The 25,735-nt window shown below is 47.0% G+C and overlaps 1 protein-coding gene across 11 annotated transcripts in view; it reads left to right on the forward strand.

Annotated features, from left to right (window-relative positions):
- The window catches only part of REV3 (recovery protein 3), a 220,325-nt gene that overhangs the window by 166,368 nt on the left and 28,222 nt on the right, over positions 1-25,735 (forward strand). For all 11 annotated transcript variants that reach the window (XR_015184974.1, XR_015184973.1, XM_086487616.1 and 8 more), the window contains 2 exons: positions 10,461-10,568; positions 10,766-10,971. Coding sequence is in view for 9 of the 11 variants with exons in the window: in XM_086487616.1 (XP_086343742.1) it covers positions 10,461-10,568; positions 10,766-10,971 (314 nt within the window). In the remaining 2 variants the exon portion in view is untranslated. The remainder of the gene's footprint in view (positions 1-10,460; positions 10,569-10,765; positions 10,972-25,735) is intronic.

The raw sequence follows: 25,735 nt of genomic DNA on the forward strand, positions 1-25,735 counted from the left end.
CCACCCCACAGTGGATCAGGAGGTCAGCACCTACATTCACATACGGCCAGGAGACTGTGGAGTACACAAATGCTTACACTTTCCTTGGAGTGGTTTTTAGCGGACCTGCATTCTCACTCAGAAGAGCAGCAGAGACCAGACTGACTAGAGCCCACGCAGCACTGGGTAGATTAGAGAAGATGTGTTCGCAGGTTCAGTTTCAGGAGCCCCGGACGAAGCTCTGGCTCTTTGACACTCTGGTGGCTTCAGCATTGCTCTATGGAGCTGAGATATGGGGACCTTCATTGGATCACCGCGGGAGGCCAGGTCGCACAGATGGATGGGGGAACATGGAGAAACCTCTCGTCTCTATGATCTCGCAGCTCATTAGAGCCAAGGCATCAGTACCACGGGCCATTATCCGAGCAGAGCTAGCGGCCCCCCCACTAGTGGTGGAGGCACTCACCAAATCAGTCTCCTTCATAAACCGCACATGGGAACTTCCTAGAGACAGATATGCTCGCATAGCACTTGAGTCCTCTCGACAGTTAGCCATACAAGGAGATACAACATGCTGGTATGGGGAGATGGCATCATGGTTTCAGGCGCATGGGTTCAGCATAGACAGGCTGCCACCATTCCAGTGCTCATTGGATGCACCATCTCTCACTCTTACACAGTCAGAGATCACCAAGCTCATCCGCCAAGACCTGACCCAGCTAGACACCAGGAGGACATGGATACAACCAGCACAAGATTTGGGCACAAAGATGGCTTTCTATAGAGACCACCTTCTCCAGCTTACGGAAGATGGTTTTGTGACAAGACCCGGATACATGGATACCCACTTGTCTCACGGGATACGGTGTGCTATTGGGCAGTTACAAACATCCTCTCACCAGTTGCGGATTGAGACTGGGAGATACAACGGAGTACCAACAGAGGCTAGAACATGCCCCCCCCCTTGTGTGACATGGAGCTTGAGACAGAGCTGCATTATACATGCCGCTGCCCCGTCTACTACGAGATACGAGGCCGCTTCCATTGCTTGTTCAGAGAGGGTTTTGGACCACTCTCAAGAGTCATGGGATACGAAGATCACTGATGCCTGGGTCTGTTCTTGCTCGAGCTACGCAGACACAGAGATAGCCCAATGAATGGCGAGGCTAGCCAGTCTCAAAGACAGATCACAGACTTCTTCAGAGCAAACACGGGACAGCCGCAAGAGCCACTCCCACAGCAGAGCTCCCCCTCGTCTCACACCAGAGGCACACTGATCGACGAGCGACTGAAGTGGGGAAATCCAGGCGCCCACGACTGCGGAGGACTACACAGCATTGACGGAGGCTACGTCACAAGATTCGGAGCACGCTGGCCAAGCATGCACGACGCCCGGTCAGACTACTAACCATGGAGGAGATTGATGAGATCCGCCAACGACCGATGCTAGATCTCTTGTGATTCAGCTATCCCAGCAGGCCGCCCCCCCATTTTTGCTTAGTTCACATCGACCAATTTAGGATCCCATAGTATATATCTTTGTTTTGTACTGTTGTTATTTTGTTACTCTGACTTTGTATCAGATCCACCACCTTGTAACTTTCTGGTCTCATAGGTCACTATGGCCTTTTGAAGACGTTAATATAACATTTCATTTCATTTCATTTCTCTCTCTCTCTTTTATTCCTTGTGCAAAGCTGTGCGAATTGCCTTTGGTTGGTGCTGCTGTTACTCGAGTAGGTTACGCACGCAGGTTACTACAGTGGGAGCAGTTTCCGAGGTGCTGCAGGGCGCAGGTGCTGCTGTGCATGCAGGGCAGAAGACCTCTGCAGAAGGTTGCACAAGGCTCTGAGGTACAGCAGCGCACGCAAGGCAGAAGACCTCTACAGTGGGTTGCAAGCAGCAGGATGCAGTGGGGTCGTACGGGTGGGCAATAGGTCGCGCACACAAGCCCTCTCCTCTCTGCAAGTTCTTCTACGCGTAGAAGGACTTCCTACTTGTAGCAAGTCCCTGGCACCCCCACCCCCTTCATCTACGCGTAGAAAGACAAAGATCTCCTACGTTAAATTTTAAAGGTTTTTAAGCTTTAAGATAAACCTTTAAGTTTGCCTTATTCTACCTATATATTTCAGTGAGCCATTCAAGTCGTAACAGCAAACAATTATAAATTCAAAGGAGATAAGCCACTCACAATACATGCAAAGGTTTTTAAGCCTTAAGATAAACCTTTAAGTTTGCCTTATTCTCAGTCCCTCACCCTAGTACCCTACCCCACATTTGTGGCTCGGGTTCGATGGATCCGCCTACCGAAGGGGAAGGGCCGGATGTAGATAGCTACACCACCCCAAAAAAAACAACGGCTACTTTCAAACGGCGAAACAGAGATACTGTACTATCACCAAGATCCTTACGAGTTGGAAAAACCTCCAGGATACATGATGAGCTGTTGATGGAGAAGGTCCAGGTGATGCTCAAATCAGAGCTAAACTATATGAGGGATGACATCAGGAAGGAAATGCACGCGAACGCTGAGAGCTACAGGAACTCCTTGTATGGAGACATGATGAGAGAACTAAGGAGAGAGATCCGGGGGATACAGAATGAGGAAATTCAGATCGTGAAAACGGAATTACGAAACCTAATCAGGGCCGAAGTAAATGTAACAGAATGCGTTATGCAAAAGAAACTTGATGAGGCAGTAGCAAGTTTTGAAGCATGGAGAACAAATATGGAAAAGCGCATGGGGGAAAAAGATGCAATAATCGAGGAGCTAAAAGGAGAACTTGCGGCTTGCAAATCTGCAACTAAGGAGAAGGGAGAAGACCAACCTTCGGTGTTGAAGGAGCTCGAGGACATGAAGGATCAGATGAAGGCTCTACGGGAAGGAGATTAACAGAAATCGAAAACGGCATCTTCATAGGCGGAACGTCTTGTTAAGACACAAGAAAAGGTTGATGAAGCAGAGAAATGGATTGAGGATGCGAAGACAGGTAAGACCCAGATGCCTGAGACCACACCTACCTCCACCATTATTAATATGACCATTGAGGAAGAGCAGAAAAGGAAGAATCGGGCGCTGCATGTGCGGGTCACAGGAGTCAAAGACAAAGAGAATGTAGATGAAGAAGTGAGGGAACTGCTACAACACATGGGCATCACAGAGCCTACTCACACAAGTGCATGGAGAGTGGGCAAGAAAGGAATCGACGAGAAGGGAAACGTAAAGGATAGGGCACTTATTCTCCGCTTCCCGAATATAGAAATAAGGAAAGAATTTCTAAAGAAGAGGCAACTCTTAAGAAAACCGGTATTTTCTTGGGAGATGACCTTACATTGGCACAAGTGGCACACATGCAAGAGTTGATGCCAGAGATCAGGGCAGCAAGAGAAAAGGGGAAAATCGCCTTTTATAGAGGAGGGAAAGTAGTGGTTCTGGAAAAGCGCTCATCATGACGGTGCGAGACCTATGGGGCGACGCTCCGGATAGCGGCATGGAATTGTAATGGATCATATAGGCTAGATGTAGGTGCCTTTGAAGACAGCTTTAGGGACAGAGACATAGTTTTCTACTGAGAGACACACCAGATACCGGGACAGCTTATGCCACATGTGAAGGGGTATTTATGGGAAACAGTTGGTCGACCAGACAAGAGATCTCTACGAGGTAGCCGGGGTTCAGGAGGAGTAGCAGTCTTATTTAGAGAGGAGCTGAAACCACTACTACAGATTATCAGGAAAGATGAACAAGCAAGGTATATGTGGGTGAGAATGAGAGCCGAGACAGGTAGATTTCTATATATCGCTATATGCTACTTCCCTCCAAGTACATCAGTCTACTCCTCACCTAAAGGACCGTCCCCTTTCTCCATATTGAATAATGACATATGGGAGTTCTCTAGAGATGGAGACATCGTTCTCTTAGGAGACTTTAATGCCAGAACGGCCAACTCTCAAGCAATATTCTATGATACTTCTGAGGAAATGCTCAGAGAAGTGGATTTATCACAGGAGGAGCTTACTAGAAACTCACAGGATAAAGAACACACTGAATATGGGAGACATCTCATGGAAATAGCATTTACACATGGTTTGGCCATACTTAATGGTCTAGAGAATTTCCCTTTCTCTAGGGGATTCACATGCTTCCCGCACAGGCATGGGGGCCAGTACAGTGGATTATGTCATGACTTCACCAAGCTTTATTTCTAGTATCGAGGACTTTAAGGTGGGACCCAGACCGGTTGGGATTGCAGTGGATCATGCTCTCTTGACCTTATCAATCTCCTTCCAATACAATGCCTCTCAAGTACAAAGGAAGAAGACACACACAAGATATACTTTCACGCCAGAGACTGATTCAGTCTATGTGGAAAAGATCTATAATAGGATGTGGGCAGCCGAGCCAGTATAAACTATAGAGGAGATTACTTCTCAGCTAACAGAGATACTACATGGAGTAGCACAAGAGGCATACCGACATACTCAGCCTGATCTGAAGAGAGGATCTGGGAACATGCCTCAAAACAGTTGGTACGACGAGGAATGCAGAGAGACGAGAACCTGGGTCCAGAAAGAGCTACACTTGGGATCATCACATATAATCAGTCTCGGATTGCTCTTCGGCGTATAGTACGTCGCAAGAAAAGGGCATTTTTAGCCAAACTAGAGAAGGATTTATATCAACTCTTCTTGAGTCAGGACTCACATGAGGCCTGGCGTTTATTTCACGAGCACTCATCGCCTCCGACAATTACTTCTCCTGAGATTTGGGGTCAATATGTAACATCATTATATACGGTATTTGGACAGCCTCCATTACCAGATCCGCTAGAGCCATGCCCTGCTACCAGTACTTTCTTTACTACGGAAATGGTGGAAAAAGCCATTGATAAGATGAAGACAAGAAGAGCATATGATCATGAGGGTTTAGTAGCTGAACATCTGATCCATGCAAGGGATCTACTTTGAGAAGTCCTTGCTCGTCTGTTTAATCGGGTCATGTGTGAAGGATTACCTGAATCTTGGAAATTATCTACTATCGTACCTATTTTCAAGTCAGGGGATCCTATGATACCCGGGAACTACCGTACCATTATGGTGGGTCACACATTGACCCGATTGTACGCATCCATTCTGGAACAAAAATTGAGTAGATGGGCAGAGAATGAGGGCATAAGGGCAACAGGGCAAGCTGGATTCAGGAGGGATTATTCCACTTTAGATCATATTCTTACGCTTAGAGCCATTATTGAGGAAGGAAGAGCAAGCGGGAGAAGGATGTATTGTTGCTTTGTGGATTTTCGGAAAGCTTTTGATACAGTACCAAGGGCCAGATTGATGCGCATAATGCAAGAGTTAGGGGTCCCCAAAGAGATTATCTGGGGAGTCATGGCCTTATATGGGTCAATAACTGGTTATGTACGTACTCCAGAAGGGGACTCCGACATTGTTCATTCCACCGTTGGAGTAAAGCAGGGATGCCCACTGTCCCCTACTTTATTTGGTATGTATATAGATGAGGTATCAGATTACATTGATAGAGAGGGTGACAGAGGTGCTCAACTTGGAGGGTCATGGATCCCTCTGTTGTTGTATCCAGATGATATTGTATTGATAGCAAAATCACCGGATGGAATGCAGAGGCAGTTAGATGCATTACATAAATTCGCGGAGGACAGTGGACTGTCTGTAAATTTGGGTAAAACCAAAGTTATGGTGTTTAACACCACACCGCAGTGGGTTAGGAGATCGGCACCTACATTTGCATATGGCCAAGATACAGTAGAGTACACAAATGCATACACATACCTTGGTGTGGTATTTACAGGACCGAAGTTTACTCTTAAGAAAGCAGCGGATGCTAGATTGTCCAGAGCCTCTGCGGCCTTGGGAGGGTTGGAGAGGATGTGTTCACAAGTGCAGTTTCAAGAACCACGAACTAAACTTTGGCTCTTTGATACTGTGGTGGCTTCGGCTATGCTTTATGGGGTCCAGATTTGTGGACCATCTGTGGATCAGGATAATTGGAAGTCAATGGAGAGACCTTTGGTATCTATGATTTCCCGAATGATTAGAGCCAAGGCCTCCGTACCACACGCGATTACCCGAGCGGAACTAGCTGCCCCTCCGATAGAAATTGAAGCTCTTACCAGATCAGTGTCCTTTATACATGGTTTATGGGATACAAATAATTGCCGATATGCTAGATTGGCCCTCGAATCCTCTCGACAATTAGCAATGAAAGGAGATAGATCATGCTAGTATGCGCAATTGTCCTCGTGGTTTCCGAGACACGGGTTCAGTATGGAAAGATTACCCCCCTTCCAATACTCTCTTGAGGCTCCATCACTGGCAATCACACGAACGGAGATTAATAGAATCATCCGCCAGGATCTTATACAGTTGGACACTAAGAGGACATGGGTAGACCCTACACAAGAATTGGGCACGAAGATGGCCGACTACAAAGAAAACTTCCTACAGCTATCTGAAGATGGTTTTGTGATTCGCCCAAGCTACATGGATACCCACCTGTCTCATGGTTTGAGATGTGCTATTGGTCAGATTCGTACATCCTCACACCAGCTGGAAATCGAATTTGGCAGATTTAGGGGAATCCCACCTGAGAGCAGAATTTGCAAGTTATGCGGAATAAAGCCGGAGACAGAATTACACTACATATGCCATTGCACCGTATACTATGAGATACGTGGGCGTTTCCATTGCCTATTTAAAGAAGGCTTTGGACCTCTAGATAGAGTCATGCAATACCAAGATCAAAGGTGCTTAGGCCTGTACCTACTGGAACTACATCGGCACAGGGATAATCTAATGAGAAGACAAAGAGCACTACAGCCTCAGAGGCAGATCACAGATTTCTTCGGATCGAGAGAAGCAAGAATGGAAGGAGAAGCAAGAGGCCAGCAGCGAGCACAAAGGAGTACCCACATTCATACTAAAGGCACCCTCATTGACAGGGCAATTGAGCTTAGGAAATCGAGACGACCACGACCGAGATGCAGAAGCACACTTCACCGGAGGAGACTACAATAAAGGATTAGAAGCATTCTAGCCAGAGACCCAGAATGCTCCTAAGAAGTTTATCTAATACTTTGTATTTAGTTTTTTGCATTTATTTTCACACTTTCACACTTTTCAGACATTGTAACAGATTCACCACTTTTGTATCAGTTTGGTCTCATAGGTCACTCTGGCCTTTTGAAGATGTTAATATAACATTTCATTTCATTTCTCTCTCTCTCTCTCTCTCTCTCTCTCTCTCTCTCTCTCTCTCTCTCTCTCTCACACAACCTGGGGAAAACCAAGGTTATGGTGTTTAACACTACACCACAGTGGGTCAGGAGGTCAGCACCCATATTTACGTATGGCCAGCAGATTGTAGAGTACACAGATGCATATACTTATCTTGGGGTAGTCTTCGGTGGACCGGTGTTTTCACTAAGGAGAGCATCAAAGACTATTTGACGAGAGCATATGCAGCTTTGGGAGGGCTGGAGAGGATGTCTTCGCAGGTTCAGTTTCAGGAACCGCGAACAAATCTCTGGCTTTTTGACACTCTAGTGACTCCAGTTATGCTCTATGGAGTTCAGGTATGGGGACCCTCAGTAGACCACCATGGGAGATCTGGCAACACAGATGGATGGAGATGTATGGAGAGGCCTCTGATTTCTATGATCGCCCGGATGATTCGGGCTAAGGCCTCAGTGCCGCAGGAGATTATCCGAGCCGAGCTAGCCGTGCCCCGCCCCCCCCCCCCCCCCCCCCCCGCCGGTGGAGGCATTGACCAGATCAGTATCCTTTATGCACGGTCTATGGGATCTCCCCAGGGATAGATACGCTCTGCTTGCCTTGGAGTCATCTCAACAACGAGCTCTACAAGGCGATTCATCATGTTGGTATGGATAGATGACAGCATGGTTTCAGTCGCATGGTTTCAACATGGATAGATTGCCTCCGTTTCAATACTCCTTGGATGCACCCTCCCTGTCTCTCACACGGACAGAGATCACCAAACTCGTATGCCAGGACCTGATTCAGCTAGATACGAGGAGCACATGGATACAGCTGACACAAGAGTTGGGCACGAAGATGGCCTTCTACAGAGAGCATCTTTCTCCAACTCACGGAGGACGGCTTTGTGACTAGGCTTGCATATATGGATACACACTTATCTCATGGGATAAGATGCGCTATTGGGCAGATACGCACATCCTCACATCAGCTCCAGATCGAGACTGGCCGATTTTGAGGGGTGCCAGCAGGGGCCAAGATATGTCACCTATGTAACTTAGAGCCAGAGACAGAGCTGCATTACACATGCCATTGCCCGGCATACTATGAGATACGCGGCCGCTTCCACTGCCTATTTAGAGAAGGTTTCGGACCTTTTTCTAGAGTCATGAGATACAAGGATCAAAGATGCCTCGGATTGTTCCTGCTAGAGTTGCGTAGACTTAGGGAGAGTTTGCTGAGGACATCAGGTGAAAGACAGTCTCAGAGACGAACCACAGATTTCTTTACACCAGTCAGGGGAGAGCCAGACGAGCAGTCATTACAGCAGATCTCAAAGCCCACCCATACTAGAGGTACGCTGCTTGACCGAGCCACTGAGCTAGGCAAATCAAGACGCCCACAACCTGGGGGGGGGGGGGGGGGGGGGGGGGGGGTTGTCTCCCACCACTGACGAAGGCTGCAACAAAAGATACAGATCACTCTAGCGCGGCATGCAAGATGCATAACCAGAGTACTGACCATGGAGGAGGTCGATGAGATCCGACATCGACCGATGAGAGATTTCATCTGACCCCCCCCCCGCCCCCCCGCGTATCTCATCTCAATCCCGAATCAACCAGATTTATTTCCTTTCTCCTTAGTGTTTTAGTGTTAGCTCTTTGTAACTTCGTAATTTCGGTACTCAGACATGATATCAGATTCACCAATTGTAACTTTTTGGTCTCATAGGTCATTTTGGCCTTTCGAAGACGTTAATATAACATTTCATTTCATCTCTCTCTCTCTCTCTCTCTCTCTCTCTCTCTCTCTCTCTCTCGTGTGCACACTAGCAAACGCCATCAGTGTCAGCCGTGAGGTAGGCTGCTGAGGGTATATGAGAGGCACTAAGGAATAGCTGGGTACCTCTGGAGTTTAAGGTGTCATCTGAATTTTGGAAGGCGGGGAATAGTTCTATATGGTAACGAATTATATATAAGATCAATACACTGGAATTGCATGTTGCACAGTTACCCGGAACGGGGAATGCGGAACTGCAACATGCATGGAATGCCATTCCCTGTTTCGGATACTCACGTCTGAAACACAGAACGGGAAATTGGGATGGGAACGGGGAACGGAGACCTGAAAATGTCCATTCCCTGTAACTATGGCATGTTGGCCTATTAAAAAAAAGCATGTGCTTGCCTTTCTATTGTTTGTTGTTTCTTGGTGCAGGATTCAAGGTAGTTGATTAAGCAAACCAATGCCTAAACCTCAACCATGCCTTTGGGAAGGGAAGAAGTTGGACCTTTCCTAGAGTTGATTGGTTCTTCGAGTTCTGTTCTGTCTTGTTCTGTATTTGAGTCTATATGTGTTCTTGCTCCTCCCACCATTTGCTTGTGTGGCTTGATTTTGTGTTTTGTCTCTTATCCCCTTTTCTGATTAGTAAGTTTAGAATTTTTTGACCTTATGAAGTTATACTTGAGTCTATCCGACTCTACATCGGTACTTGTATTTGTAAGGGGAAACTAAAACTGTGCAAGAGGACAGGATCAATTGTCTACCCAGAAAAAAGGAAAAAGCAAAGGGCCTGAATCACGCCCTAAACTTAATTTACAGCTGGTTCTTTCTGCAGTTTTTATTTCCATGATGGGCATGCTTTTTCATCTTCATCCTTATTCGGCTGTGGGACTCAAGCAAGCCGACTGGACTGAGCAAGATTAGCCCTACTGGGTTGACCTAAGGGTAGATAAGCTTGAAAGAATCAACGATAATTATTCAATTGAATCAATTCTCTTATCTCTGTTGCACAGTGCAACATTTATTCCACTTTTGATTATGCAGGCCCTGCAGGGACGATGGTATATGTGATTAGTTGATGATGTGGTATTGTTGACATGACAGTGTCACACACATAGATTTGTACTGTCGAGTTCTGTTCTGCGCTGTTATTTAGTCTATACATGTTGTGTGGGTGTGTGCATGCGCACGCACAATTGCACACGTACAGGAAATGATACACGCAAAAAGATGAAAACAATTCCGTATTCTAAATCTCCAATAATACAATTGTAACCAAATTGAAAAACTATGTTTTTCAATTCTACCTTGCCACTTGTGCTTGAATCAATGTAACAAGAAGTTGAAGTCCATATGTAGAGGCTGACCATTTTTGAGCATTGAATGCCAGAAGTTATTCCGTTGCTTTGGTTTTTACAAAATAATCTGATTGCTGCCCATGTTTTTAGGCTCGTCCTGGTGTTCTACCAAGATTGCTGGAGGAGATTCTATCAACAAGGATCATGGTCAAAGAATCAATAAAAAAGCTTTTGCCTAATCAGAAGGTGCTAAAAAGGGTAAGCATGGTTTGAAATGACAGCTGAACAATACCAACTTAGCAATATGTAACAGTTATTAAGATCAGGAAAAAGGTTGAATTAATCAGTAGGACAGTCTAGTTTACTTTAAGCCTCAGGTTGATACTTTGAAGAATTATTGCTCTCTTACAAGCAGGATGCATTTTGTAACTCACTCTATTCATGGTTCTCCTTAGGTTCTTAATGCAAGACAACTTGCATTGAAATTGATTTCGAATGTAACATATGGCTATACAGCAGCGGGGTTTAGTGGCCGAATGCCTTGTGCAGAGCTGGCTGATAGTATTGTGCAATCTGGCCGCTACACACTTGAATCTGCAATTAATATTGTAAACACCAATGCCAAATGGAATGCTCGAGTAGTCTATGGTGACACAGACAGGTTTGTGATGTTTTCATGTTTGTAAACAAAATCAGAGAGAACTGAAATGTAGAGGTGCTGATGTAATCTGCACGTTTCAAGTTTGCACTGGCCTTGGAAAAGGGTATTTCTTTTTTAAGTGAGACTGTGAATTGCTGCTCCATATTCAGAGTAGCTCAGGATGACTATCATAAAATAATTTGAGAAAACGTTCTCTACACTCTCTTTACTGCCTTTCAAGAGCAAACCTGTTGCTGTTACTGTTTCTAGCTGAGCAATTCCTGGCACTTCAATTGCACACGCTATTATTTCAAATATGATACAAGACTACACATCTGATGGCTGAGAATGTTGATCATGTGGTCACTCAAGAGGCTTTTTCCTACAATGTGTAGTACTAATGGAAATATTGAGGTTGATGAAATTGTAACTTGGGCCTTTATTTGGAATAAAAGCTAGTGAAAGCTCGTTTTAGGGATCTGATGAGAACCATTTGCATACTCTTCATTCAACAAATCACACTTCTTACCCTAAAGAATCCGTAAGCCTTGAATCTGTGGAATCTTAAGAAGGTAGAATGAACGGCTGGCACTGGCTTTTAGCTGTGGCAGAACTGCCATGGATTCTATCATACCACCCATTGAGTGTGTGAATGAGCTCCAAACAGAATGCACTGTCTCACTGCAGGAGGCTCAGGTTGGCCGTCGAAAACTCCGAAGCAATAGGCCTACCAAATGAACCGCATGCAAGGCTGTTGATCAGCTCCCATTTGGGGTCTGTCTCTCCCTCTCCGTAGTCCATAATGCTGCCAAGAAATCAGGCAAAGGGCATTGCTGAGTTTGATTGCATAGTCTTATAGGAAGGCTTCCTTGCTCCATCTCGTTACCCAGTGCTGGCCCTGAACTAGTTGACTATGCTAGCACCCACGACGTAAGGATCATATTGGGAAGAATGGAAGCCATTATACGGAGGATCCTACGCCAAGTTTACCTATGGGCAATCCCGTAAATGATGTTGCTTGTCCGCACGGGGCGCCCACAACGATGGCAACTGAAGGGTGTCCACTGTTTGCCAGCCATCTTTGTCTCCCTTTGTGCAACCAACGTGCACTAGAAAACTGTATCCTGCTAGACTGGTGGCTAGCCCAGAGTCGAGCTTAAAATTTCAAGGGTAGCTCCTCAGTGAGCCCCTGCTGACACTAATACTCAGCTGCTGCTCCTCGTGTGACCTCCTTCCATCTAATCATCAAGATATCTGGAGTGAAGTGTACTAGAAAAAAGGAAACCCAGGGTGCCTAGAGTGGTCGGGAGAAGCTAAAGGATCCCTCTCCGGCCACTCTTCACAGTTCCACTGTAGCTAAGCTAGAGGTCGAGCCCCGAGAGCCCATAACCTCCACTCCCCGCGGACTACTTGTGGAGCAAGGTCAAAAATCCATTATCGCTATGCCGCTGGCAACTCCGATCCTTTGAAAAGTGCACTCTAAGACCAGGGCCGACTTGCACGTGACTCAAGAGAGCCATCCCTCCTCACCCTCAAAGAGAAAGCAATGAAGCACTCTCCCTCGTTTGTACAAGCTCTAATTGCAATCATCACCTCTATCTGCATGAAGGCGCCCATCCACACTAGGTTGGAGCTCAAAAGGAAATGCTAGTCTGTTGGGAGCATGGCCTGAATGTTTTGCCACATAGCCAATCCACCCATAGGAGGCTCAATTGGTTCCTCTGTACATCTTCGAGTTTTCTGCAAAACTGAGTCTCCTGCCCAAAAGTTTGTGGAGGTCCAGCCACCTTGACCCCAAGGTACATGTGGTCTACTGCTTAGCATGCGTCCATGCTATGTGTGTAGCAAGATGGGGGCTAGGTGCCTTTTTATATCAATTTGGGGACCTTAAGGACCCCACCCTAGTAAATTTCCCTACCTAGTATCATGTCAAATAAGTAAAATAAATACCTAAAAGACATAATAAATATTGGGACCACATTGGACATTTACTTGAGATGCATAAACTTTAAAACACCCTCTGTGCAGATCATAGTGGATATATGTAGGAAGACCAAGTCGATGAAGAAGCTACCATGGACACCCCAAGAGAAGGCCTTTGACTACAGGATACACCTCGGATTTTCTACCACCTGTCACTTGAAAAGAATGCCATTTTGAGCACCGGTAGACCACACTACGTCCAAGAATACACATTCGTAAACTGTGAACAAATCCGTCCAAGATTTTACAAGATAATGAACTTTGGAACACACATTGCTGTCCATAATCTGGCCAACAACAATGAATGTGTGCACAATATCAATAGTGTTTGGTATATGTCATGTTGGTTCCTTGACATATGCAATGTGCCTTGAACTCCGACACACGAGTCCAAATCAAGTGTTGAGAGCTCCAATTGCCCCTCTCTACCGCTCATGTGCCTCTCTCTGGCTGAAGCAAATCTTGAACGGAGGCCATTGTGGCCGCCACCACGTATGGCTTGCCGATCTCTTGGGTGGAACTAGTGTCTCTGTTGGCCTTGTCAAGCTTGCCTTTGCCTTTGCCACTTTTGGAAACTTGAACCTTGCCCTAGGAGTCTAAAACAGCTTCCTCCTCCATGAGATAAGAGCTGATATCCTTGAAATTTTGCTTCTCCTTCATGATTTGCGAGCATATGCCCTAGCCGCAATCTCGTACCCCTCTAGCAACTTTGCAAGTACCAAGGCCGCTTATTAAGCACCAATCAATGCACTATCCATAGTTGGTAGTTGTATCACATTTGTTGTTGTTGATCCCGAGGCCATACCTTTGCAGAGCACCAAACCTCGTGTTGGGTAGCGTTTCAAGACGTTGCCCCTAAAGACGAGCATAAAGCGGGGATTTTCCAAGCATTTCAAAATGCTATGGTAGAAAAGCATAGGTCTTGGTCGATTGGAATCAGTACTTTACCAAGCGTCTAAAGATGCCACTATGAGAAGCCTATTGATGGGAACGTTGGCACTAGGAGGCCCTCTTGGCTCGCATTTTAGAATGCCCTCAAAACAAGATGCTTCTAGGGGCCCTTTACAAGCCTTTACAAGGCGTGCGCAGATGCCCATCTCTCTACTGTGAGTGCGTTTCAAAATGCCGAGTCCCCAACTCACAGGGAAAAAGCCGATAGCCCTTTGAGCGTCTCGAAAGACAGGTCAAACAGGCTGCTCACATTCTTGTTTTTCCAATAGCGTCTCAAAATGTTGGGGCTTGATGGAGACTCCGCCGTGAACGCCGCACTTGTGCCACCATATGACCTTGAAATGTCGTGCAACTGCTACCCTCCCGAGGCCTTGAGAGAGAGAGAGAGAGAGAGAGAGAGAGAGAGAGAGAGAGAGAGAGAGAGAGAGAGAGAGAGAGTTTGTTGAACCAACCAACTTGGCAATGAATTAAATGCTTATAAAATGGGGGCTAGGTACCTTTAACATAGCCATTTGAGGACTTCAAGTACCCCAGCTAGTAAATTGCCCTACCCAAAATCATGTAAAATAGTAAAATAAATACCCAAAAGACATAATAAATAATGGGATCACATTGGGAATTCACTTGAGGTGCGCAAACTTTAACAGTAACATGGTGCAACAACAAATATGATGATTGAATCAAAATAGGAATAGTGCAATAACAACTAAATGGAACGGAATAGCAATAGCAAAATGCCAACATGAACTAGGAGAACATGCCATAGATTGAAGCGAGAACCATTGTAGACTCGATGACTGTTGAACTCTTGGACTCGCGTATACATATGCTTGGTAGGAAGCACTCACAGCTTTGGACCAAGGACCCCAATCGGATACAAATGGGGTGCGGAGGCTCAATAGTGCTGAGATGTGTTGCTCTAGTGCTGTGGGATGAACTAGACTTGAGGGCTAGACTTGATACAGTTGATGATCCACTAATGCTTGCTACTACATATATACGATGACAAAGAGCTTTGAGCAAAGTTCGATGGGATAACTGGCCACTGGAGAGGATTCTATAGACAAAGAATTGTTAGAACTTCAGGTTCCACCCCGCTTTCTAGCTTCATAGACTGCTTCTATTGCATTGAAGACGTGGGTGTCGATATCCACATAGCATCATTGCCCAAATCATGTAGGACCTAGTATGAAAGCTTATCATCCTCAACTGGATGAGCAAAGTGAAGCTGCAAATTTAGGAGTATTGGATCTCTTGAAATGCTCAAAGTAACAAGGGACGGGCAGAAGAGGGCCCTCTCGTTCCCTGATGGCGTTCCCAAGCTAGGCACATCCTCGGAATGGAGATGGGAACGGAACGTCGTTCCCTTCCTAGATATAACCGGAACAGGGCGTGGAACGACAAACAGATTGCGGAATGGGAGTGGCCCAAATTTAAAATTATGGCCGCTTTTTATGGTTTTAAATGGTTATTTGGGGCAACGCTTTTGAGCTTAGGGGAGGGGGTGTCCTTCCCATCCTCTATGAAACAAAGCGGAGAGGATCTCCCAGCCACACGGACTGCCTATAGACATGCGTCGGATGTACCTGTAGCTCCCCCGTGTTGGGGCCAACGTCCGTGGACGTAGGCGTGCACCTGTAAGACTGAGCGTCCCGTACCACCCGGCCTCACCTCCTCAAGGTGACCTCGCACACTTGTAGCCTCACGGGCTAACCATTGACACTCTATCAGTAGGGGTCGATAACTAAAAATGAGGCCTTGGCCTCCCTTTTATAATAATGGCCGGCTACACTAGCTGGGTTCACACTACGTCCATCCGGACACTGGATGCCCATCTCCACAGCATTTAGGTTAGATCCCCTCTCCTGTAAGCGGGACATAACATACTTCCCCCCTTAAGAACCATTGATGTCCTCATCAATGAAGTGGGGATATTGAGCTTTCAAAGCTCTAACTAATTTTCAAGTAGCAAACCTTTCAAATTGACCCTTCCATTATATTAAGTAATCATCATGAGCCTTGTGGCACAAATGACGGGTACAATGATCTAGAACAGCCTCTAGTTCTTGAGGGATATACTCAGTTTGCATATCTTGCGATACCGTTGTCAGCTTTGCCTAATTTTTCTTTAAGATGGCTGACATGAAACACTAGATGTACACTAACATCTAAAGGAAGAGCCAGTTTATAGGCACCTTGGCCAGTTTTCTTTGTGATAAGGAATGGGCCACAATATTTAGCTGAAAGCTTATAATGTTTTCCCGTTTGCATAGTCTTGGAATCCTTGGGTATCTTCAAATAGACCCATTGTCCCACCTCAAGAGTCCTTGGAGATCTCTTTCGATTAGCATAAGTAGTGACGCGATCACGAGCCGTTCTTATACTATCCTTAGCCAATTCGAGCACTTCTTGCATGCTATACACGAAATCAGTAGCTAAATGCTTGCTACTATTGTAGGGAAACTCTAATTGTGGAAGATACCTTTTCCAATCAGACTGTCTGTGAGAGACATAAGCTCTCAACATGTCCTCTAACGTCTGATTCATCCTCTCATTTTGTTTGTCGGGCTCAGGATGGTTAGAAGACGACATATTCGACTTCGTCTGAAGATGAGCAAACACATCTCGCCAAAATATCCCAGTGAACTTAGTATCTCGATCACCTACAGCTTGTAAAGCTGATCAATAAATAAAACCGTCAACTCGTGGCTTTTAACTGTCGACTTCGTTGGTATAAATTTGGTCATTTGTGTAAGTCTATCAACCACAACCCAAATGGAGTCATTGCCCCAACTGGTATTTGGTAAACCAGCGTGAAATCCATGGAAATACTCTACCACTTGGCAACTGGGATTTCCTAGCAGGCGAGCTTTCCTAAGGCGCTCTGCCTTATTGACCTGACCCTAAGTGCATCTCTTCACGTTGCTCTTTATGTAAGAGCGCATCCTTGGCCAATAGAAATATTGCTTACATAGCTAGAGCATTGGTCAAACCAAAAGGTAAAATCAAGAATTCATAGTGACCATAATGCGTATTGAAGCCGGTTTTGGGAAAATCTTTCAGTTTGTTCCGTATGTGGTGATAGCCTGATCGCAGGTCTATCTTCGTAATATACAACATTTAATGGAGTCTATCTATCAGATTGTCCATACGCGGAAGTGACTTATTCTTAACAGTGAGCTTATTCAAGCCCTTGTAATCCATGCAAAAGCGCATAGTGTTATCCTTCTTTCGAGAAAGTAACACATGCGCTCCCCACGGGGATTTACTTGTCCAAACAAAACCCTTGTCAAAATAATCCTTCAACTGTCGGTGAATCTTGTCCTCCTCGGTCTTACTGAACCGATAGGGTTGCTTTGAGAAAGGTTGATTACCAGCCATCAATTCAATGGCATGATCTACTCCTCTCGAAGACGGCAAGCCAGGAGTTTGATCATCAGGAAAAAGATCCTTGAAATCAGTCATGATTTCTCAGATAAGGTTGGATTTGTCAGAATTCCGAAGTTCAACAGAAGAACATAAAACATTTTTATAAAATTCTGTGACAGAAGTACTAGCGAAGTAAACCAAGCAGATGGTACACATTGATAAAAGTCAACATCAGAAGACTTTGTATCCTTAAACATTTCCAAAGGAGTAACAATTGGTATTGCAAAACCATTATTTACAGAAATCTGATTACAAAGCAACACAGATACATGAGGCATGTCCTGTTTAACAAAAACAAGAGAGTGATGTACATAGTCTATATACGACGTATCTTGTTTATCGTAAACCATGGAATTCCTAAAATAACATCTGCCGTGTCCAGGCGCATGATGTGGAAATCGAGGTTCTCTTCATAATCAGCTAGCTTGAGCGTCAAATGTGGAACCATCTGATTCCATACATCCGTATCCTCGCCACGAGCCATCTTCACGCTGTACTCATGGTCATTGTCCCGTGTCTACAGACACAATTTGTGCACCAATTTTGCATTGACAAAATTGTGTGAGCTTCCATTATCAAGGAGTACGGTCACGTCATGACCATTGATCTACTCGGGGAAACGGAGAAGATCATGCTTATCAAACACTTTGGTGCTAAAAGTACAATTAGTGCATGCACTATGCGCTAAGTGATGGATTTCAACTTGAATTACATTAGAGTTTACCTGAGATCTCGTGAAATCTGAACCAAAGAATGACCTTGCGGTTTCTTTGGCTTCTTCTTGGGGCAATCTTTGATTTGGTGCCCCGTTTGGCCACACCCAAAGCAAGCCCCCTTCTTCAGTGCATCAGCGGGCGCAACATTCTTGGCTTTTTTCTTCTCTTGAGAAGATCTTGATGGCAATTTGGACCTTTGCTGGAATTGAGGTCGCTTCCTCGAACTGGTCTCACCGGATTGGTAGTCTCAACTTCTTTTCTTCTCATAGCTCGCTCCATTCATTAAATGGAACGTCATCTTGGCCTTTGCCAATGCATCCTCGAAGTCAGTCCTTGATCAAGGCCCAACGATAGTCTTCATGCAATCCCAGCAGATACGTGTGCCCAACATGGGTATAGTCCACCTTGCAAAAGGTGAGCGCTTCTTTGAAAGCTGTCGTATATTTATCAAAAGATGGTCTTTTTTTTCGAGAAAAAGATCCTTCCATTAGTTAATAAAACTGCCCATAGGGCTACAAACCACCTCTACTAGAGAGGGCTACATCAAAAGCATGGGGAGACTCTCCCAATGAGTAAACAAAATATGTACAATGAGGCTAAATCACAAAATGGGAGGAGGAAAGAGCCACACAGGTGGTCGGTAGTGCCATCCGGGCACACTCTAGACCATGGTGAAGAAGGGCCCTCGACGCCAGAGTCGCAGGCATGCGGTCGGAGATGCCCTGAAGTCTCTCGAGCTGACCCCTGAGAGTATGGATCAACTCCAGCCAAAAGTCACGAACAATCTCCACCAGTGGGACAAGGCAAGCCTCGAAGATGCAAAAGCAACATGCCCGCCAAATGAACCAAAGTGTTAGGCCACAGACGAGCTCCCAACACACCTCTCTCTAGCAGGCTGAAGTGTAGGTCGACCCCCTTGGATCACTATCATCCTGCTGGTGGAAGATAGCTCAAACTGGAGCGCAGGGCCCATGAGGGTGGACCAGGCAGCAACACCCCAAGTGTATTGCTGCGTTGTAGAAAGAGCTGGCATCAGCCGAAGAACCCGAAGCCAAACCTGCTGTGCCATGGGGCAGTCCCTCAAACAGTGACGTTGACTCTCTAAAGGATGATCGCAAGCTGCACAGGCTGCCTAAAGGCCACTATGTACTAGCGAGCTTCCCACTGCTGTAGCTCTGTGTGCAACTAGCCACTGGAACAGAGTGACTCGCCTCGGCTGTTTGAAGTCCCACAACCGCTTCCAAAAGCCTGACAAGAATTGAGCTGTGAGACCCTCTTCCTGCCAATGAAGTGTTGCAGCAGGACGAGCCTCTCTCCGTGCTGCTAGTATATGTGCACCCAGTCGAACAGTATACTGAAAGGAAGGGATCCCAGGGTGGTCGGCTAAAGAGAAGGGGTCTCTCCAAAACCACTCTCCAGGGTCCCACTACACTCTCGCCATAGAGGGTAGCTATCCCAAGCCCAAAGCCTCCAGTGGTCAGTCTCAAGGTCTATTGGGTCAGGATCTGTGACAGGTCCTCCCACAGATGCCCACTACTCGTATCCACTAAAAACAACACTCTGCAACCTGTGGAGCCTTTACTAAGACTCTGTGTAGTCAACCCTCGCCCTAGGTCTCCAAGACCATGGGGGGTACATACTCCGAGCAAGCACAAACTGCAGTGAGGACCTCCAGTCAGGTGAAGGCCCCCATCCATCTAGGAGTTGCTGTCTCTAGATGGGTGAGCCACTCAGCTGGTAAAGCCTCTGTAATTGCACCCCTCTCATGCTCCGTAGTTGGATGCTTTGTACCTCCTCTGGCAAACTTGAGAACTGAAGCGAATCGCCTAGAGTGCGGTCTAGGCCCTCTACCATGGGACCCTAAGAAACACGAGGCCTACTACCAACCAAGTGGCCTCTTCGAGTGCTAACCATGGGGTTACAAACAAGGGGCTATCTCAAGCGCTCCTCCGTACAAGTAGGTTGGTGCTGCTCCAGGCCACTCAGTAGCTGCTCCCAAGAGCGAAGCAGGCATGTAGCAAATCGATCCTTCAATCTCCTGCTCAAGATCCACCCGATGGAAGGGCTCCAAGGGCCTCTTGCATGAGGCACTCGAGCTCTAAGCCGTTGAGGCAACAACTTCTTCTAGGGCTAACTGAGTGTTGCACCCTGACCAAAGAAAGTTCCCAATGAGCCTCTCTAGCTGGCTGATACAGCAACTCGAGAAGATTGAGCAAGATGTGATATACCACATAGTAGCCAACAACACCTGGTTGGCCACTACAACTTTGCACGTCAAAGAGAGTGTTACGAGGACGTGGCAACTGCTAACCTTAGTAGTTGGTTTCTTTCCAATGATTTTTGGTTAAGTTTTGAGACCCTCTTTTTGAAGTTGCAAATGGTCAGACATTGTATGGCCAATGTGAACGGTAGTTTCACCCGCAGACGGGAAGTTGGTTGGCACTAGAACTTGTTTAGTAAGAGGATGTCTTGGATCAGTTCAAGATCATGTAGGTCCCCCCGTTGCACTTAGCAAGTTGGTGGTTACTAGGAAGTGAACTCAATAAAGGCATAGTGCCAAGGTGGGGTCACCAAAGGAAAGTACTCGATAGCTGGGCTACATTGCATTTTTGGATGCGGTCCCAGTGGGGATAGATGGTCACACGACCAGTGGGAGTCCAACAAAAACATCCCTAAATTTTAGGGAACTGCTATTTTGGACCATAAAATCTGTTCACGTCATTACCTCTGGAATGACAAGGGGAACATTTTAGAACTCTGCTGCAAAGTCAACTGGGCAACCAGTCGGGGGATTTTTAAGTGGCAAGCACGAAACGGGAAATTGCCTGCAAATGTGCCAAGTGGCACTCTCTAGTGCACTTTCCTCATGCAGAAGAATTTAGCGCTTGATTTCTAGCTGGGAGGGCTTCATTTGCAAGCTATCATAGGTTAAGAGCTATTGAATGCAAGCTTTTCTTCTAATGTACAGTGTGGTGGTGCAAGAAGTCATGTCCTGCACACCTCACACTGCTCTCTCTCGCCCCTATGTGCAGTAATGTGATGCCCCACAAGATGGCTCTTCATTCAACTCATGTACAATTGTGTGGTTATATGCATTTTTGCTGAGGCAAGAGCCTCTCTGAGCAGGAACCGGAGTAGCTAACTGCTTCTCCAAAAGCAAGCACCGGTGAGGTGATGACCTCACCGTACAAGTGCGTTTTTAGCGCTGGTTATGCGCTGAATTTGGACTGTTTTTCAGTCATACGGATGCCAGAACCATTGGGAACAGTGCCCCACTGTCCTCTGACAGTGGGGCACTGTTAGAGGACAGTTCAGGGACTGTCTAGGGCTGAAAACAGGGCAAAAACCAGTAAATACAGCGTGCTGAATTTATTGATTTTGGGCAAAAATCAGAGGGTTTATGTCAGTGGAAGCGAGTTCCAGCGGAATTGGTTTCGGGCAAGTTTTGGGGTTGTTATGGTGCCGAAATTTCGCCAGAACAAGTGATATCTAGCTGGATACAGGTAAAGAATTTCCAGGACTCTTCTTGTAATTTACCCTCTTAAAGTACAAAGAAATACCGAAAGGGGCACCAATTTTAGGGCCTACAGGTTGTCGGCGTCTGCTCGGAGCATTCTAGCTTCCTAGACGTGTGTGTGCTTAAGTGTTAATTCCCACCGCAGGTTACCTTTTCAAACTACTCTTTGTGTGTGTCTAAAGTAAAGATTTCGGGTGAAAGCCAAAGTCTACCGCCCTACGGGCAGGTTTCAGAGAGCCATGCCGAACTTCAATATAGCAACTTCCTCCTGATGAACAGGAGGAGGGGAGGGGGAGCAATCTGTTGCAAAGGGAACAATTCCAGGCCAACCTGACAACCCAAGTAGCGAACTGCAGTCTCTGGGGGAATCCATGTGAAACTCTCACCTGACGACCAATCAGGTGTAGGAGCACTGCCAACCCAGAAAGCAATTGTCTTCCTCCAATTGATTAGTGCGCGTGATGCGCAACAGAACATCTCAAGAGCCTGCTCTTACCTGTGCAAACTGGCCTCTTGGCCCTCCAAGTACAAGGCTGAGTCGTCGGCAAACTCAACGTCAAGAAGCTAATCTGTCCTAATAGGGAGCTCAAAAACATACAAGCCAACCTGCTGAGAAGTCAAAATTTTGCTCATCGCCTCAGCATAGGACAGGAAGAGGGAGGGGGCAAGAGGGCAGCCCTGTCTGAACGAACGTGTGAGCAAGAAACGCTCCCCTCTTCCTTCTGCCAAAAGCACCCGATTGTGTGCACGTCTGTAGAGAGTTGACACACCTGATTCAAGCATCTGTGAAGCTCATCCTGCGTAGAGTGCCCTCTAGGAAGTCCCAGTCAACTCTGTCGTAGCGTGTATGCCTTCTCAAAATCGAGGAGTATCACCAAATCCTCTCCTCAGAGACGCGCGAGGGCAGACGCCTCCCAAAAAGTGAAGAGGTTGTCAAGGATACTACGCTCCTTGACCAAACCTCTCTAGGTCCCATGTATAATTCTCTCTAGTAGTGGTTGGATCCTCAAGCTCAGAGCCTTTGCTAGAATTTTGTAGGATGAGTTGAGGATGGTAATGGTCACCATTGTCGAATCTCATCCAAGGAGCCTCCCTCCTTGGAAATCAGGTAGATCAAGCCCTCACTCATGCTGTCAGGCATCTCGCCAGTGTGCAAAACGTACTGGAGTGCGCTGCAAAGATTTGAACTAAGAAAGTCCCAGTACTCCAAGAAGAAGCTGGGAGTTAAACTATCATCCCCTAGACAATTACCTCGGGGGAGTGCTCTAAGGGCCTCATGGAGCTCCTCTAGATGGAGGGGAAGCTCATGTCTCTGTCGCATCTCCTCGGTAACAAGGCAAGGCATCTGTGTCCAAACTTGCTCTCTGCATGCATCCTGGCGCTCTGAATGAGGCTCAATTGACATCAGATTGCGGTAGAAGTCAGTAGCAGTTGCACGTATGTCCTCAGGCTGTGAAGCAACGGATCCGCCAACTCTCCTGAATTGACTAACACTCGTGTACGCATAGTGTGGCCCCACTGTCTCAAAAAACTCCCCAGTAATTCTATCACCCACTTGGGTCCACTGAGATGCTCGATGGGGGCAAACTCATGGCGCTGCTCCTCAATGCTAGTCAACTCATGTCTAGCATGCTGCATGTGCTCCTCCAACCAAGGACTGTCTAGATGGTGCTCCTGCATCCTCTGCATGGAAACAATGCCCCGTCGAAGACACTTCTCCTCCTCCCTAGCTGCAACCAAGCAAGCTGCAGAATCTTGAAGGAAGAAGCGACTAAGTTCTGCCTGTCTAGGGGCCACTCTACCAGCAGGGGTGTCCTGCGTGTCCAAACTCTCTGTCCAAAAGTGCCTCCATTCGCTCTCTAAGCTCTAGATCCAACAAGATCCTCTCAAGGGTGCGTAGCATCGCACCCCCCCTCCTCTGTCTGTCTGTCACAGTGAGAATCATTGGCGCGTGGTCAGAAAAAGTAGTCCATCCTAGGATGCAAACAAATCCCCCCATGTCACAGATGTGGTCACTAGCGTAGAAGCGATCTATCCGAGATAGATTCACTCCTCCTACCCTACGGTCAGAGAAAGAGAAAGAAAGGCTATCTGGGGTTCTCACAAAGCCCGAGTGCTTTCAAAGATCAGAAATCCTCATAGTCATACATAGCCGCTCCCAAGCTGCCAACTCAGCCCCGTGCACCATAGCATGGCCAACTCCAGTCCTGTCAAAGGGGTCCTCCAACATGTTGAAGTCTCCCCCAACACACCACTGCTCTGCATGCGACAAAGACTCAACAACTTGAGACCAAAAGTCTGCTCGTGCACTTGCCACATTGGGCGCATATATGTTCAGGAAACCCATGAGGCAAGCATGAACCTGCATAGTAATCCACTGAGCTCAGCCTGACACAATAATACCTCTGCCCACAATGGCTGCTGCCAAGAATCCGCAATAGTCATACATACCCCTCCCCGGATACCTCGAGGTCCAAATGCAGCTAATCAAAACGTCTCTTAGCGACCACGCAAAAACTGACCACATCGTCTAATGCGGCTTTCACACAGATGATGCTCTTGTAGCATAAGAATAACAATCTCACCACCCACAAGGCATCGCTCAAGCTCCTGACGCAACCAACCCATCTGATGCTGAAATGGAGCCCTCTTAATCCCTGCACATTCCATGAGACGATCCTCATGGAGTTAGTGAGAAAAACCAGATACTGCAGCAGTAGCCAACCTCGCTATCTTTGAGGCCGGTTTGGATGGGGAGTAATCCGCATCTGAGTGACCTCTAGACAAGGGCGTCTAAAGTGACTGTCCCACCCAAGCCCTGGCCGAGCGTGCAACCCGTAGGGCTATATCCTCTATCCAAGAATCCTCATGTACAAATACATAGCAAGGGGAGCTTTGAGTGTCAGCAAACAAATGCACCACAATGTGCCTGCAACCTGCTGCATCCGGCAGCATCACACTAAACTTGGCTGAAAGACAAAGTGTCTGTACCAGACTTGCCACCCCTAGGTCCCCCTGTGTGGTTTGAGAACTTAGTGGCCTAGACCTAGAGGCAGTCAAGCACTATGTGGAAGGTCCACTCTATACGATCCTTGCCGCACAACGGAAAGGAGAGACCTACCGATGTATCCAGAGCCTCAGTGCCTCAGGCTGCTAGAAAGAGGACTTGGACTCAAAAGCAAGCATCCTCTAGGTCGGGAGAAGAATCATTGAGGAAGCGTGTGAAGCTATAATCGAAGAAGTCCCATCATCTACGAATTTTAAAACTGATCAAACCAAGAGGGACTATTGCAAAAGGAGAGGTCTGAACTAGAAGTGGCGGCCTCAGGTGGGGCTGTCCATCCTCAGCCATGCGACTCATAGCGAAAGCACTCCTCAGGATGGGTCGGAAGATGAGGCCAAGGGCCACCGAGGGGAGAGGAGGAGCGAAGGTGGGGGAGGAAGAAGAGGCGGAACAGAGGTGTGTGAGGGTGGAGGGGGGTGGAGGAGCTGAGGTGGAGGGAGCCTCCTCGGGGGGGTCGTGTTGAAGGGGGTCAAAACGGTTCCCTATTTGAACCCAATAGTGCTGAGCTGCAGGATGCCGGCCATCAGGGAGGGTAGTGTGGCGAGCCCGTCCCTGTCGATGGCGGCGGCACCTGCTCACAACCGTCAGCTGTGTGATCGTTGGCCTCTGTCGAGGTACCAGCTTCTGTGTCTTGCTTATCTGTCTGTTGGGCATGCTCAGCCTTGGGAGGCTGCGCATGCGCTGTGGGTCTAGATCTCCTGTGAGGACAGGCCTTTGCTAGGTGCCCATCTACCTGCAAATGAAGCACTAATTCGAGAGACCCGAATACTCCACACTCTGTCTGATCCAACTGCCGCTCACACGAGGCAACAGTATCAACTTCGAGAGGGAGTGTGTGTCTCGAGCAAGAACCCGCACAGCAGGTAAAACCTGCGGCCTTTGCCACAAATGAAGTTGTCGTGCGTGGTGACTCAAGAACTGTCCCGAACATGGAACCAATCCTAGGAAGTAGAGAAAGGTACTCTCTCCTCAAGCCTGGGAAGCAGATCGAAATAGGCAAGTCGGCCTTCTCCTCAAGCACATCTGTAGTAGGGTCGAAACCATGATACCATCGTCTGAAGTAATCTCGAGCTGCTTGGATACCGAGCGGGCTCATCGATATCACTTTGGTCGTCATCTCTAGAG

The sequence above is a fragment of the Adiantum capillus-veneris genome, chromosome 17 (genome assembly GCF_014529385.1).
Source record: "Adiantum capillus-veneris isolate H3 chromosome 17, ASM1452938v2, whole genome shotgun sequence".
NCBI classification, from domain to species: domain Eukaryota; kingdom Viridiplantae; phylum Streptophyta; class Polypodiopsida; order Polypodiales; family Pteridaceae; genus Adiantum; species Adiantum capillus-veneris.